The 13,702-nt window shown below is 41.5% G+C and overlaps 1 protein-coding gene across 4 annotated transcripts in view; it reads right to left on the bottom strand.

Annotated features, from left to right (window-relative positions):
- XRCC5 (X-ray repair cross complementing 5) overlaps positions 1-13,702 on the bottom strand; it is a 133,151-nt gene that overhangs the window by 50,781 nt on the left and 68,668 nt on the right. For 3 of the 4 annotated variants that reach the window (XR_006713145.1, XM_045481162.1, XM_045481163.1), the window contains exons 17-19: positions 5,605-5,714; positions 3,584-3,680; positions 1,485-1,552 (exon numbers count right to left, since the gene is read on the bottom strand). Coding sequence is in view for 3 of the 4 variants with exons in the window: in XM_045481162.1 (XP_045337118.1) it covers positions 1,485-1,552; positions 3,584-3,680; positions 5,605-5,714 (275 nt within the window). In the remaining variant the exon portion in view is untranslated. Of the gene's footprint in view, positions 1-1,484; positions 1,553-3,583; positions 3,681-5,604; positions 5,715-13,555; positions 13,639-13,702 lie in introns of those variants that run through there. The other variant, XM_045481164.1, reaches the window with a different exon arrangement.

Raw genomic sequence — 13,702 nt, 5'->3', positions numbered from 1 at the left:
CTGCTGGGTGTTGTGCCAGCAGGGCTGGATCAGTCAGGTACTGCAACTGAAGTTAATGTTATGAAACACATACTTGTGAGAAACCCTATTTAATTTTATTAAAATATATTAAAATTTCATGGGGCACCTGGGTGGCTCAGTCACTTAAGTATCTGACTTTTGATTTTGGCTCAGGTCATGATCCCAGGGCCGTGGGATCCACGCTCGGCGTGGAGCCTGCTTAAGATTCATTCTCTCTCTCTCTCTCTCTCTCTCTCTCTCTCTCTCTCTCCCTTCCCCCCTCCTTCCCTCCCTCTGTCCCTCTCCGTGACTCGTGCTCTCTCCCACACTCAAATAAAAAATTAAAAAAGAAAAAAAAACCTTAAAAAAAATTTCACCACAGACCTGAGGTATAATGAAAGATTACTAAACTCAACAGTCAATATATCTGATTCATGGCTGAATCAGATACAAACAGGGAGACCCTGGTCTATTTGTGTCAATACATGGGGTCTTTTATTTAAAAACACCTTTGGAATACTTTGTCTTACTCTGGAATACTAGGGTTTCTCTACTGTCTATGTACCACAATCACCTGAGGGGTTTAAGAACTCAAACCCTGCCCAGGACCTCAATTTCAGACTAACAGAATCTTTGGGGGTGGGGCGTGGTCATTAGTTCTTGGGTTTTTTAAAAATATTTTTAATTTTTTAATTTTTTTTGAGAGAGAGTGTGTGAGCAGTAGAGGGGGAGAGAAAGAATCTTTTTTTTTTAATATTTATATTTGAGACAAAGAGACAGAGACAGAGAGAGAGAGAGAGAGAGAGAGAGAACACATGTGGGGGAGGGGCAGAGAGAGGACAGAGGATCCGAAGCAGGCTCTGTGCTGACAGCAGCAAGCCCAATATGGGGCTCAAACTCATGAACCACGAGATCATGACCTGAGCCAAAGTCAGATGCTCAACTGACTCAGGGACCCAGGTGCCCCAAGAGAGAGAATCTTAAGCAGCCCCCAAGCTTAGCACAGAGCCCCACACGGGGCTCAATTTCATGACCCTGAGGTTATGACCTGAGCCAAAATCAAGAGTCAGACATTCAACCAACTACGCCACCCAGGTGCCCCCTTCAAATTTCTTAAATAACAGTTCCCTTGGTGACTAATGTGTGGCCATGGTGGGAATCACTGGATGACCTGGATTTCAGAGCCTTTACCAACGCCCAGAATAAGCTTGGTATGCACTAGGGACTTTAGGAGCTCTAGAGTCAATAAAGCTGCGGTTCCAAGTGAATTCTAGAAGCATTACTGCAGTCTATGGAAAACTGAACGAGTTTACAGTATCAGCCACAAAGATGGGGCAGTTGGAGGAATCTGCCGACTGGTTGTATAAAGAATGGGGACCCTAATTTAGTTACCCTTAAAATTTAAAATCTTCAAGGAAGAATGCACATCCAGAAAATATCCATTACAATAATTCATCTACAGACAGGGTATTATTCCTCAATACCTTTTTGGCTTCTTCAGCTGTGATGGAACTTCCGGGGGCTTCATCTTTGGTGATCAGAGTAATTCCATCTAAAAAGTAATTCACAGAGTGAAATCCAAGTCTAAAGAATCAATCCCAATCATACCTTCCTTTCTACCATGCTGCTCCCATCTTTGCATGGGAGATTTTTAAAACTATACAGGTGCACTTCTCTGTAGGAAATGCAAAACTGTTGTTCCTTGCATCCTATCCTTTCTCCTACTTTGCTTGTGGATGCCGCCTGCCTTATGATGCCTTCCTTGATTAAATCTCTCCTTGAGAATTTTCACATCGCTTTGTTTACACCTTTGAAATGGCTCCCATCACATCTTACCTTGTGTAACTATGTGTACATATTTTCTCTCTCCTAAAGGACCACACTTTTCTCCAGGGCAGGGACAGGGTTTTATTCACCTTTATATTCCCCTCAATGTTGTGCATGGTGTAAGTTCAGTAAATAAATAACCTAATTAACTATACTTTGGCCCAAATCCATTAGGTATCCAATATGAGAATCTGCAGACATTTTGACTTCTAGTAATGTTACTGGCTACTGACGGAACAGCAAGAGGCCCAAGGTCGGGAGGAAACATGTTCTTATAATGGTCATGTCTGCCACTTAGCACGTACATCAATTTTAGCTCAGTGAGAGCAAATCAAGAATAGAAAATCTACCCTTCGGTTTTCTCTTCTTCGTAAGATTTTATCCTGCCTCAAAGAGTTGATGCTTGATACACTTTCAGAAAAGCACATACATGGGGTGCCTGGGTGGCTCAGTCAGTTAAGTGTCTGACTTCAGCTCAGGTCCTGATCTCATGGCTCGTGAGTTCAAGCCCCACATTGGGCTCTGTGCTGACAGCTCAGAGCCTGGAGCCTGGAGCCAGACTTGGATTCTGTGTCTCCCTCTCTCTGTCCCTCCCTCACTCGTGCTCTGACTCAATCTCTCACTCTCTCTCAAAAATAAATAAACATTAAAAAATTGTTTTTAAATAAAAAAGAAAGAAAAGCCCATTTAACATCCATTTGTACCTAGGAATGGCACAGGTCATGTGTATTCTCTCAACAGGAGATAAGCTCTCAGTAAATATGTACCCTGTGTATGTCCTATAAGTTTCTGTTCAGTAAACAATATGCTGGAGGCAATCAATAAATACCAAAAACAATCTCTTTCATCTAGCAGGTCAGCAGCAGAGACACCAAAGTGATCTGAGTAAGCCCCATTCACCACCTATTCTAATGGCTTCTGCTCCCCAGTCTAGAAGCTAAAGGGCTGAAAAATGAACTGTCAGGAAGATAGTTCCTGAGTGATGAGAAGCTGCCATTTGAAGCTGGATAGATAGATCCGCAACTCCTTTTCACAGAATCTGCACAGAAACACAGGTTGAAACACATCCAAGGGCCCTACTTCAAGTGGAAAGTTTCATAATTTTCAACACGATTGTTTTCATAACAGATATTTTTAACAGGTAATATCTTATACTACCTGAAAAGAAAATCAAGTTCTGAAAGAAAATCAAGTCAGGTTAAAAAAAAAAAGGGCAAAGTGCACGAAGGAAATCAAACATCAGGCCTAACACTGGAAGAGTGTGTGCTGTCTTCTTTCTGAGATTAGTCTGCACCAGTCCAATGTGAGGGAGCGGCTGTGGTGCATGAAGATGCTGGTCTGCTGGAGTAGAAAGCCCAAGAACATGTTAATGAAAGGCCACAGGAGAGCAAACTGTGGGTGAGGTCAATGAGAGTGCTGTGGATCCGGCAGGATGGACAGGACGAAAGGGTCTAAGCATCTGAGAAAGGGGGCAGTGTTTGCCCACATGGTTTCTTCCAACAAACAGCAAGGTACCATCTGAGAAATGGGCCATGCTGCACACAGCTGAAGACAGGACTTGCGTGTTGACTTATTATTTATCACTTTTTATTTATGCTTATTAAGCAAGGTTTTTCATTCACTGGATACTGAGCATTTCCCAAATCCACATGGAAAGTCATCAGGTTGCCACATAACACATCAGACAATGTAATTTACATTTATATTTAGAAAAAACAGCATAAATGTTTGGAGCAAATGACAAAAGACACCTTACCCTGAACGACAATGTCCCAGAAATGCTTTAATTGTTTAATTTCCACTTTCTCTCGAAGGGCTTTCAGGAAATTGTTAAAGCACTGCTCTTCCGAAACCTGGAGGCATGGGGGGGTAGAGGGGCATCAGGTTGGAGCAAACATGGAGACAAGTCCTTCCCAGGACAAAGTGCTATATATACTGAAACCACCATTATTTATAAGAAAAGTATGTCATGTTCTTCTTTGGTGAAATGGGAAATGGGGTATGGCATTTCAAATTTCAGCTTTGTTCACTGGGAACCAGGAATCTTTCCATCTGTGGACGGTACAGAACTCCGTAGGGCCACACAGGTTTTTTGGTGGCCTGGTACTTTGCTTTTTGACCTTTCGTATAGACAAATTCAAACAAAAATAGGATGATGTCATCAATGCTCATATAACCATCACTCAGCCTCAACACCTGTCGACTTAGCCAATCTTGTCCCATCTGTACTCCTACCTTCTCCTTCAACCCAGGGGTTGTTTGGAAGCAAACGTCAAGCATATTACATCATCTATAAATATTTCTGTATGCGGTATCTAAAATATAGAGAGGGACTCTTTTTTAAAAAAATACCGAAAAATTAGGAGTAAATAACCAGTCAGTAGTCATATCTTCCCATTTATAAAACCTTTTTTCTTTTTTTTAATTTTTTTTTTTATTAACGTTTGTTCATTTTTGAGACAGAGAGAGACAGAGCACGAATGGGGGAAGGTCAGAGAGAGAGAGGGAGACACAGAATCCGAAGCAGGCTCCAGGGTCTGAGCTGTCAGCACAGAGCCCGACGCGGGGCTCGAACTCATGGACTGCGAGATCATGACCTGAGCCGAAGTCGGCCGCTTAACCGACTGAGCCACCCGGGCGCCCTAAAACCTTTTTTCCTTTAGTGTGTCTGTGTATTTTGCAGTTCTGCAGCTAAAAAAGGTCTTTACATTAAGAGTGGCTGATAGGTCTCTGAGTCTCTTTGGATGCTCCTTCATCTCTCCCTCACTTTAAAAAAACAATCTTTTATTTCTTAAGAAAGAAAACCAGTGACCTGGTACTTTCAAGGGTGTGTAGTGACAAAGGTGCTCAGAAGTGTTACTGGGTGCTCCGCCTGCCTGGGGGCAGTGCCAGGAAAGCAATGTTTTCATCACCTTTTCCCATGTTACCAGACCCTCCTCCACCTGGGGCAGCCTTAGTCTCATATGGACTCCACTTTGCCCTAATTTTGTCTTTTATCTGTAGGGCACTGGATCACCTACTCCTGAATCTTCTAATTTTAACAATTTTCTCATTTTCGTATCATTCTTTGTTAAGTACCTAAACAATTCAGGAATTAATCTGTTCACTCACTCAGCAAATATTTAATAAGCATCCATATAAGCACTCATATACACTGCAACTACATCTATTTTAAAAATACACTTTCTAATTTGAACTTGCTCACTCTTGCCTAGAGTTTCTGTATAAAAGCCTAGAAACAATTTGGAAAATTTTTACAATGGTTTTTCAAAATTCCTAATAAAACAAACAAAAAAAACCCACACAAAAAGTGGGGTGTGCTGCTAAGTGAATTAACTTTCAGTGTTTTTCATTTTTCTTGGCATTCCAGATCCCTACTCCTGTCTTCATAAAATCCTTCTCAATAATCCTACCAATATATATTTTCCATCAGTTTCTTTAAAATAGTTAACTGGTCCTTTAATGAGTGGGCCACGAGAGGTTACAGTGGAAATTTCCCTGGTTCCCTAAATAGGAGTCATGCAGCATGGACTTCACCGGAATAAAAAGCTAATTCTCAGGGACTAAGCATCCCATTCACCACACCCATCTTTGTGCCCCCTCAGAAATGACGGCCAGAGTAAAATGACTCAGTTATTTCTGCATCTCTTGGCAAACACTGCTATTCTCAGTGAGGATAGTTATTTCCAAAAGCCCGTGCTTGCTTGTGGGGCACTGTGTCCCCTGTGATGGTGGCCAACTGTTTAGGAAGAGGAAGACAGGTGAGGACAGCGTTACCTGAATGGCTTCTTCCCGGAACACTGTGATGCAGTCCATGCTCTTCATAAAATACGGTGTTTCATTAGTATCCAAAAACTGCTCGATCTGATTTATTAGCTGGCGACTCGCTAAAACATAAGACAATAAATTCATTTTCCTCATTTTGAGCAATGCTTGTTAGAGAGAGTGCCTGTAAGTACGTATTATGGCTCCAGGGCCTCATGGCCAGTATGCACAAAAGCTATTCTTCGAGAGAGGGTGGATGGGATGGGGGAGAGGAGATGCAGAATGCTGATTCTGAAAGTCTGCATTTCAAAGTCTGGGTAATACTTAATGATATCTGTCAAGAAATAAAATTTAATTTCTAAAATGCTTAGAATTACAGCTAAATGTTCTTATGGTACAAACACTAAATTTTTTTTAATTGTTGCTTTTTACCACCCCCCCCCCCCACCCCTGAATTTAGGGGCCTTTTGGGCAGTTCCAAGCTGTCTTTCCTGGTATGTTCATAGAACCTAGACCCTCCAGTCCCTCCCCCAATTCCACCCACGATAAATGTCAAACAGTGCCAGACAGTGAAGAGTAATGAGCCAGGGACGCCTCGTCTTCCACCAGTTGCAAGTCAAATTAGAAAAGATCAGCCCTCGTCTTAATTTAATAATATCCCTTTAGAATGAGAAATCCCTGCTATGTTATCTTCTGCCCTTAGCCGAACTTGAATATTCTCTGTTGCTCAGCATCCTACAAGCCATGAATACTTGATAAACAGTAACTGTCAGCAAGCAAGTCATAAATTTTACAGAAAGAGGAAATACGTTAACAATGTTACCGTTTGTCAGACAGGCTGCAACTTGAGGCTTTCTCACAAACAAACAAACATTTTTTAATATGAAAAAAAAAAAAACAGAGGTAAACAGAAACATAAAGTCATCAGGGGATATAAGTCGCCGAGCAGACTCAAATGGCATCTTATGACTGGTGGCTGGCGTAGAACAAACCAAGAAGTACACAGTGATGGCACAAAGGCTCACTCTCACTTGTGCCCTGAAACCACTCACTGGCGGGCTGGGCTGGCAATTTATGCTGAACGGTCAAGGTGCTCTGAGACTGCACGCCGCCACAATCACAGCCTCACAACTGTGAGCAACAAGAGTTGTGAACGGCTATGTACACAAACACTAATGAGAGCGTGCTTTCAAGGCTTGCCTATGAAGGCTTGAGGTCACTAACTGAATTACAGTGACCAGAGCACTGCTCCATGCCCTATGAAAGACATGAAACTCAGTGCCATCAATGTATTTCCTAAGGGACCTACAGCATATGGAAAGGATTAAAAAAATGGACAAAGTGTTTCCTGATACAATAATTATGCAACAAGAGAAAAATATTCCCAGTAACCATTTCACCTCTTCCACCAACTAGGAGATTATGATCTCTATTATAATAAAGTACTTAACAAACTTGAGGGATTAGAGAAACACTTCTCTGCAATTTCTGAAATCTTCACCAATGTATCCCACAGCAGTGGATTAATACCCAACAATTCAAAGGAGCAAAAGGATGTTTGGATGGGTCTTTTTGAACAAGGTAAATAATACAGCCCTGATTAATAGAGCAGAAAACCAACAAGCAGCTCAAAACAACACAAGTTATCTCCTTTTTCAGCCTGGAAAGGCAAAGTAACAGAAGTGTTTGATAGTCCCTATACCATTTACAGCAGTCTGCTTGCTCTGATAAAAATGACATAAAGTTCACTCAGAGTTACGTATCTAGGCACAAATAAGAGCCTTCACAGGCCAGAGGTAGCAATCCTCAGAGACTCAATGTCTCTCATTTCTTCTGAAATGAGGAACAGGGGCCTTAGCGAGCTATGATGTAAATGTTTCTCTGCCTGATGTAGGAATTATTTTCATTAATTTAACCTAATATATATTTACTGTATAAGTGTTACAGGTAACACTCTAGAGTGTGTTCTGTGGAAGACACAATCAAATTGAAGATAAAGTCCTTGCCTTTGAGGACTCTACAGTCTAATGGGGACACAACACATATATAAAAATAATAGGAGGTAAATGTGAAGAGGACTATGACTGGTATGGAAATATATCAGCTGATGTGAATTTTTAAAAATATTTGGTGACTAATTAAAAGAAACTTTCATGAAGTGAGATGGCTTTTTTGGTGGGCAATGAAAAGCAGAATTTGGCCATGATACAGCAGAAAACAGAATGAGCCCAAGTACGAAGAGAGGTGGGAAAGCATAGGGTATGTCTGAAGAGAAGGAAATGGTCCAACACATGGAGTCCAGACAGGAAGAGGGGAAGAAAAAGGAGGAAGAATCAGCTAGGGGAAGGTTGGAGGGTAGGTGGTCCAAGACAAAAGTACATGTGAGGGTCCTGAGGCAGGACAGTGCTTGAGTCTGTAACAAGTGTAGGGGAGAAGAGTTCAAGACCAAGCCTTTAAGGAGCTGCAACATTTAGAGCTCGGAGAGAGGAAAGGGAGCTGACAGAGGAGGCTAAGGAGTGGTGAGGGAGACAGTGAAAACCAGGAGGGTACGGTGTCACAGATGCTAAGAGATTAAAGAGGAGAGCTGTCTGCCATGTCCAAACTTATTCTATAAAGACTGCAAGAAAAAGAGTATATAAAGCACAAGGGATTAGGTACTGAAGCTTAGGGAGTCCTTAAACCCGGGAGTCCATGTATCAACTAAATATGGACTGAACTGCTTTGCAAAAAACACAGCTTCTTGACCCATTTTATCTTGACATAAGATGGAACACGCATACACAGAGTTGCCATCTTATAGAAAAAAGTATTCAAGAGACTAAAATAAAGCAAAAGCAAAAGCCAACAATCCATTTGCAGTAACGATACAGGAAAGAAGGGATATAAAGAAAAGGAAGTAGGAGTCTCAATACCTAGTTTCTATTTAAGAATGAAGTTCTTAATGTACTTGTGGGCCTATTTGGATTGGGTTTTCTTATTTACATGTTAGACTGTTCTGCCTTTTCCTCCAGGAACTTCAGGAACACAAGGAGATAAACATACCCAAACTTGCAATAAATCCAGTGAATACAAAGAATCAGATTTTGCCCTTCGAGGCATCATCAGTTCCATGGCCTGTGCATCTGGCCCATGATTACGAATTCTTTCCTTCTATCCAGACCATTTTGTGGTTCACTGACTATAATGAACCATTTAACACCAGCAAATAGCTGCGCTGGATGATGCTTTAACATACTGAGTATGAGAACAGGATGGGGACATCATTGGACAAGAGATTCACTCCCCTTCCAAAGTTTGGTGGCACTTCACATTTTCCTACCATTTTTAATAGAATGCAGAAATGGCTGACAAAAATAATTCTATTTTGGCTAGATGACAATTTTGAAGTTCCTGTGCTCCCTGCACCACATAAGGAAAATGTGGATCATTAGGGTGCTCCTCTCTGCTTTTACATCAATTACAGGGTATGGAATGGCCTGTCAGTCTTCATACTCAGGAAATCAGAGCCCCAATTTAATTCACCAAAATGCTTTCCAGAATTAGTCAGAGGCTCAATAATACTCATTAGTAGCCAATATAAAGGATGGCCATTGAAAGGGCCATCCATCTTAGGCAAAGGTCGTCATTTATTTCAAGGAGTACTCAAATCAAAATGTTCTAGATTCTGAGGTTTAAACATGGGCATTATATATTAAGCCAGCATCTTACATAAGTACAGACTGATGATCCACAAAATTAGTCTCAATAATACTTCACTGTTACATTAAAAATGCAATCCAGATACAAAAGTGTTACATATGGGGAAAAAAAAACCAGTTTTGTTGTTTTTTTTTTTTTTTAAATCTGAAACGTATGTTCTCCTTCTCCAGAGAAAATATTCAACACGACCCCAAATCCCCGAAATTGAATCACCTCCCTTCTTAATGTACAGTCACATGGGCCCAAATACCCAGGGCCACGTGCTTGTCAGCCCCTGACTTGACATCTGCTTACTACCTCTATTCTCTATAAAGATGTTTCCCACAGAGTGAAAGAAAGTCATTTATTGTGGATTTTTTCCCCTTCACCGGACAGAGCTAAAAAAGCAGTAGGATCACTCATCTGTCACACATTATATATAAAGGACTGTAAAACCATCTCAAATGATTTTGCTCAACCCAGGCATCATTCAGGATGTTTCTCAATTCAATCCTTACTATCTCAATGCCTCATATGAATTTTACTTATTGAAGGGGTGCACATTTTACAGAAGTCGGCAGTTAATTTATTTTTATTTATTTATTTTTTTCAACGTTTATTTATTTTTGGGACAGAGAGAGACAGAGCATGAACGGGGGAGGGGCAGAGAGAGAGGGAGACACAGAATCGGAAACAGGCTCCAGGCTCTGAGCCATCAGCCCAGAGCCCGACGCGGGGCTCGAACTCACGGACCGCGAGATCGTGACCTGGCTGAAGTCGGACGCTTAACCGACTGCGCCACCCAGGCGCCCCAGTTAATTTATTTTTAAATGCTGAGAACAGATTTACACAGTCAATGACAGTGGCATCTTTATAAAACAAAATTTAAAAAGTAATACAAATGAAGCACTTAAGTACGTATATGATCAGGTCAGTAATTAAGAGAATAAAAGAATGAATCTATCAGCAAATAAAACTCCAAGCAAGTAGTCCAGTCTGTTGCCAATTAAACCCACACATAAATACAATCACCATTTTAAGCCAGAAACTTGCAAGAAACATTTGCCTGATATGAAAAGGAGTCTGTGTTTTAATACAGGCAACTGAAACTGAAACGGACCACCAACAGGCTTCCTTTTGTCTCTTTACTATAGGATACAAATTGGTCATTGTGTCTGTCAGGGTCCAGCCAGAAGAAGAGACATCACTGGATACTTCACAAAGGAAATTTAAGGCCGGCAACTGTTACACAGGTGACCAGAAGCTGTAAAGCCAGCTGCGAATGGTGCTGTAACCCAGAAATCAGTAACAGCAAGGAGCCCTTAGCACCCGTGGTAGTGCTGGGTGGCAGGAAGAAAAGAGAAGACAGGGGTGTAACAAGTAAATCTTAGAAGCCTGTCCTATGGGAGGTGAAGCCAAGGACTGGCCATGCTGCCCAACACAGGGAGAAATACCCCGGTTTCTCTCTCCCGCCTTGCTTCCCACCAATTTCCCACCAGGGTCTCCTATTGGCTGAACCTTGTAGGAAGTCAGTGGACATGGAAGCTGGGAAAGGCAACCTGCGAGGGGCTGGCTCTGTCCCCCCAACTCCCAGATCTTGTGCGCACAGGGGAAGGATGAGGAGTGGGTCTAGGGGCCATCTGACACAGGGTTACTATGAACCCATAGAGGAGGATGCCCCAATTATGCACTGGATGTTTCCTGGAGACACAAAATTAATACAGTATTCTTTAAATAATAAAGGAAGGTAAAACGTACAGGCTTTTTTTCTTTCCTTCTTTCTAGTGAGAGAGGATACAATGAAATTCAATTGAAAGTTATTGAAAAAGTTCCTAAGTATATTTAAAGCTTTTCCCAATCCATACATATATATGTGTGTGTGTGTGTATATATACATATATATATGTATATATATACATATAAAGCATATTTCTACAAAAAATTATACATACACACACAAAAACAGATTTTCACTTCTACTTGAAACATCTTTAGAGCTACATACATTTCCTTGTACTTCAGGTTTAACACGGTGAAACACAGCAAAAAGCTCCACACAGCTGTGTGGCCTGTGACGACAAACCAGAGGAACAGGTAGTGACAAACCCTCCCTTGTCTCTGTCCTTTCACAGAAGTCAAACGCACTTCTGAAAAGTACAAAAAAAGGAATCCTAAACATTTTTCCTCTAAATGACAAAAGATACGCTGATTTATTTCTTAAATGTCCTCTCTGCCTTTATTTCTAAAAGAGATTGGATCTAAGACCCCAGGCAGAATTTGCTCTGAATATTTATGTTAGGTCTGGCATTCCTGTTTTTAGTTTTGTGGTCTTTCTTTTTTTCTTTTTTTTTGAGAGAGAAAGAGAGAGAGAGGTATAGAGACAAAGAGGGAGAGAATCTCAAACAGGTTCCCTGCTCAGCATAGAGCCCAACACGGGGCTCGATCCCACGACGTTGGGATCATGACCATCGTCGATCTCACAATCCCAGGATCGTGACTGGAGCTGAAATCAAGAGTTGGACACTCAACTGAGCCACCCCGGTGTTCTAATGAAGTATTTTTGGTGGGGAGAATGAAATCACTGAGTGGCAACAAAAGAAACTGAAAACTAGGAAAAAAGTATAAGCTTTATGAACCTGAAAATGACTTTCAAATGTCTATTTTTTTTTAATGTTCACTTATTTTTGAGGGTGGGAGGGGCAGAGAGAGAGAGAGAGAGAGAGAGAGAGAGAGAGAGAGAGAGAATCTCAAGCAGGCTCTGTGCTGAACAGCACCAGTTGGACTCAGGGCTCAGTCCCACGAACCATGAGAGCATAACCTGAGCCGAAATGAAGAGTCAGATGCTTAACTGACTGAGCCACCCAGGCGCCTCTCAAAGGTCTTATTTTTAAGCAGCTGGGCTGTGGAGTAGACACAGCTCTGTACTGCTCTTTGCCTCCTCCCTGTCCTTCCCCATGTTAGAAACTGTTCGACCAGACTGTTGGCCCCAGCATTCCTCACGGAGCAGGCAGAAGAAGTTGCCTGCCTCCGTTTTAAGAGCAGAAGCAGTCGGTGGACCCGACACAGAGACCACGACAGCCACAGTATTATGCATGACCAGTGGCACAAGAAATTGAATGAAGGTATATAAAATGCTGACCACCTCCACAGCATAGACACAGCCTTGGCGGATTTTTTTATTATTACTATTTTCTTACCAATAACTAAAAAACTCAATTAAAACCTCACCATTTAAGCTCCGCAAGTTCAGTCACAGCCCATTTTTTCACGCTTAACGATTTTCTCATTAAATGCAGTAATTTCTTACAAATTGCACTAATAAAAGTAATTCCTGCTGGGTTCCCTCCCCCCTTTAAATGCTGGCTTTTCATTGATGTGTTAAATTAAAACCCCAGGCACAAGGAGCAGAGTAAATGCAAAGTCTGTATTGTCAAGAATCCATTCCTGCAGACTAGGAGATCTCTCTCATTTTATTTTTGTTTTTATTTGAGCTAACTCTGAGTCCCACTTTATAGCCACAGGACGACTAACACTGAAGGTCTCTTGGTCTTACTTAGTTCCCTCTAGAAAAAAGGTGTTGGTGTGAGCTAATGAGAAACTAGAAAAGTGGTTCCAGCAAGCCCACAGGTGGTAAGCTCCCTTTATGTAAGAGAACATTATGACACATCTTTTTCATTCTGGATGAATAATATTTCTCATCTTAAATAACTTGGGTGTAAGAGCAGGTCTATGTCCAAGTCAGCTGCAAAATTTTTAAGTTTCCTGGTCAAAAGGGAGGGGTTCCATAGCATTCTATGGTCTTTTTATTTTTTATTAACAACATTCAACTTAACCATTAAAGACTCACTGAACATATCCCACGAAACCTGAAGATTGTCAATTAATATTCACAAGTTTACAGGGCATACAGCAGTCTGCTGAACACCAAAGAATGTCCACTTTTTAGCGTAACTCATTTCACCAATTCCAGAATGGAGCGCACTTAGAGTCCAAAACTGGGACATGATGCTAACATAGGAAAAAAGCTCATGGAAGACCTTTGCATCGACCTTTGCATGAAGTGATGTCTTTGGCTCCTTTATGAAACATATAGGCCATATGCTTGGAAGTGCGTGTTAGGGTGGGGCTAGGAAGTGGAGAAGGCAGAGAAAGAGGGTCTCCACAACTTTCCAAAGTTCTAGAACTCTAAAACTTGGTGATGCTGACTAAAATAAAAGGGATACAGAAGAACTGATAACCTTACCATGTAGACTTGATCCCATTCCAGATGGGCAGTAGGAGGGAGGCAGAATGCAAGATGACGGTGTTTGGTGCCGTAGCAATTTCACAGTATCTGTCTAGCTTCATACCAGAGTGGATGTCATGACCCTAATGCAGGAAATAAGTGGAAGGAACCAAGTAGCCATAGTAACAGTGCAGCCAAGAGGAAACA

The sequence above is a fragment of the Leopardus geoffroyi genome, chromosome C1 (assembly GCF_018350155.1).
Source record: "Leopardus geoffroyi isolate Oge1 chromosome C1, O.geoffroyi_Oge1_pat1.0, whole genome shotgun sequence".
In the NCBI taxonomy this organism is placed as follows: domain Eukaryota; kingdom Metazoa; phylum Chordata; class Mammalia; order Carnivora; family Felidae; genus Leopardus; species Leopardus geoffroyi.
This window is presented reverse-complemented; position numbering and strand designations above follow the sequence as displayed.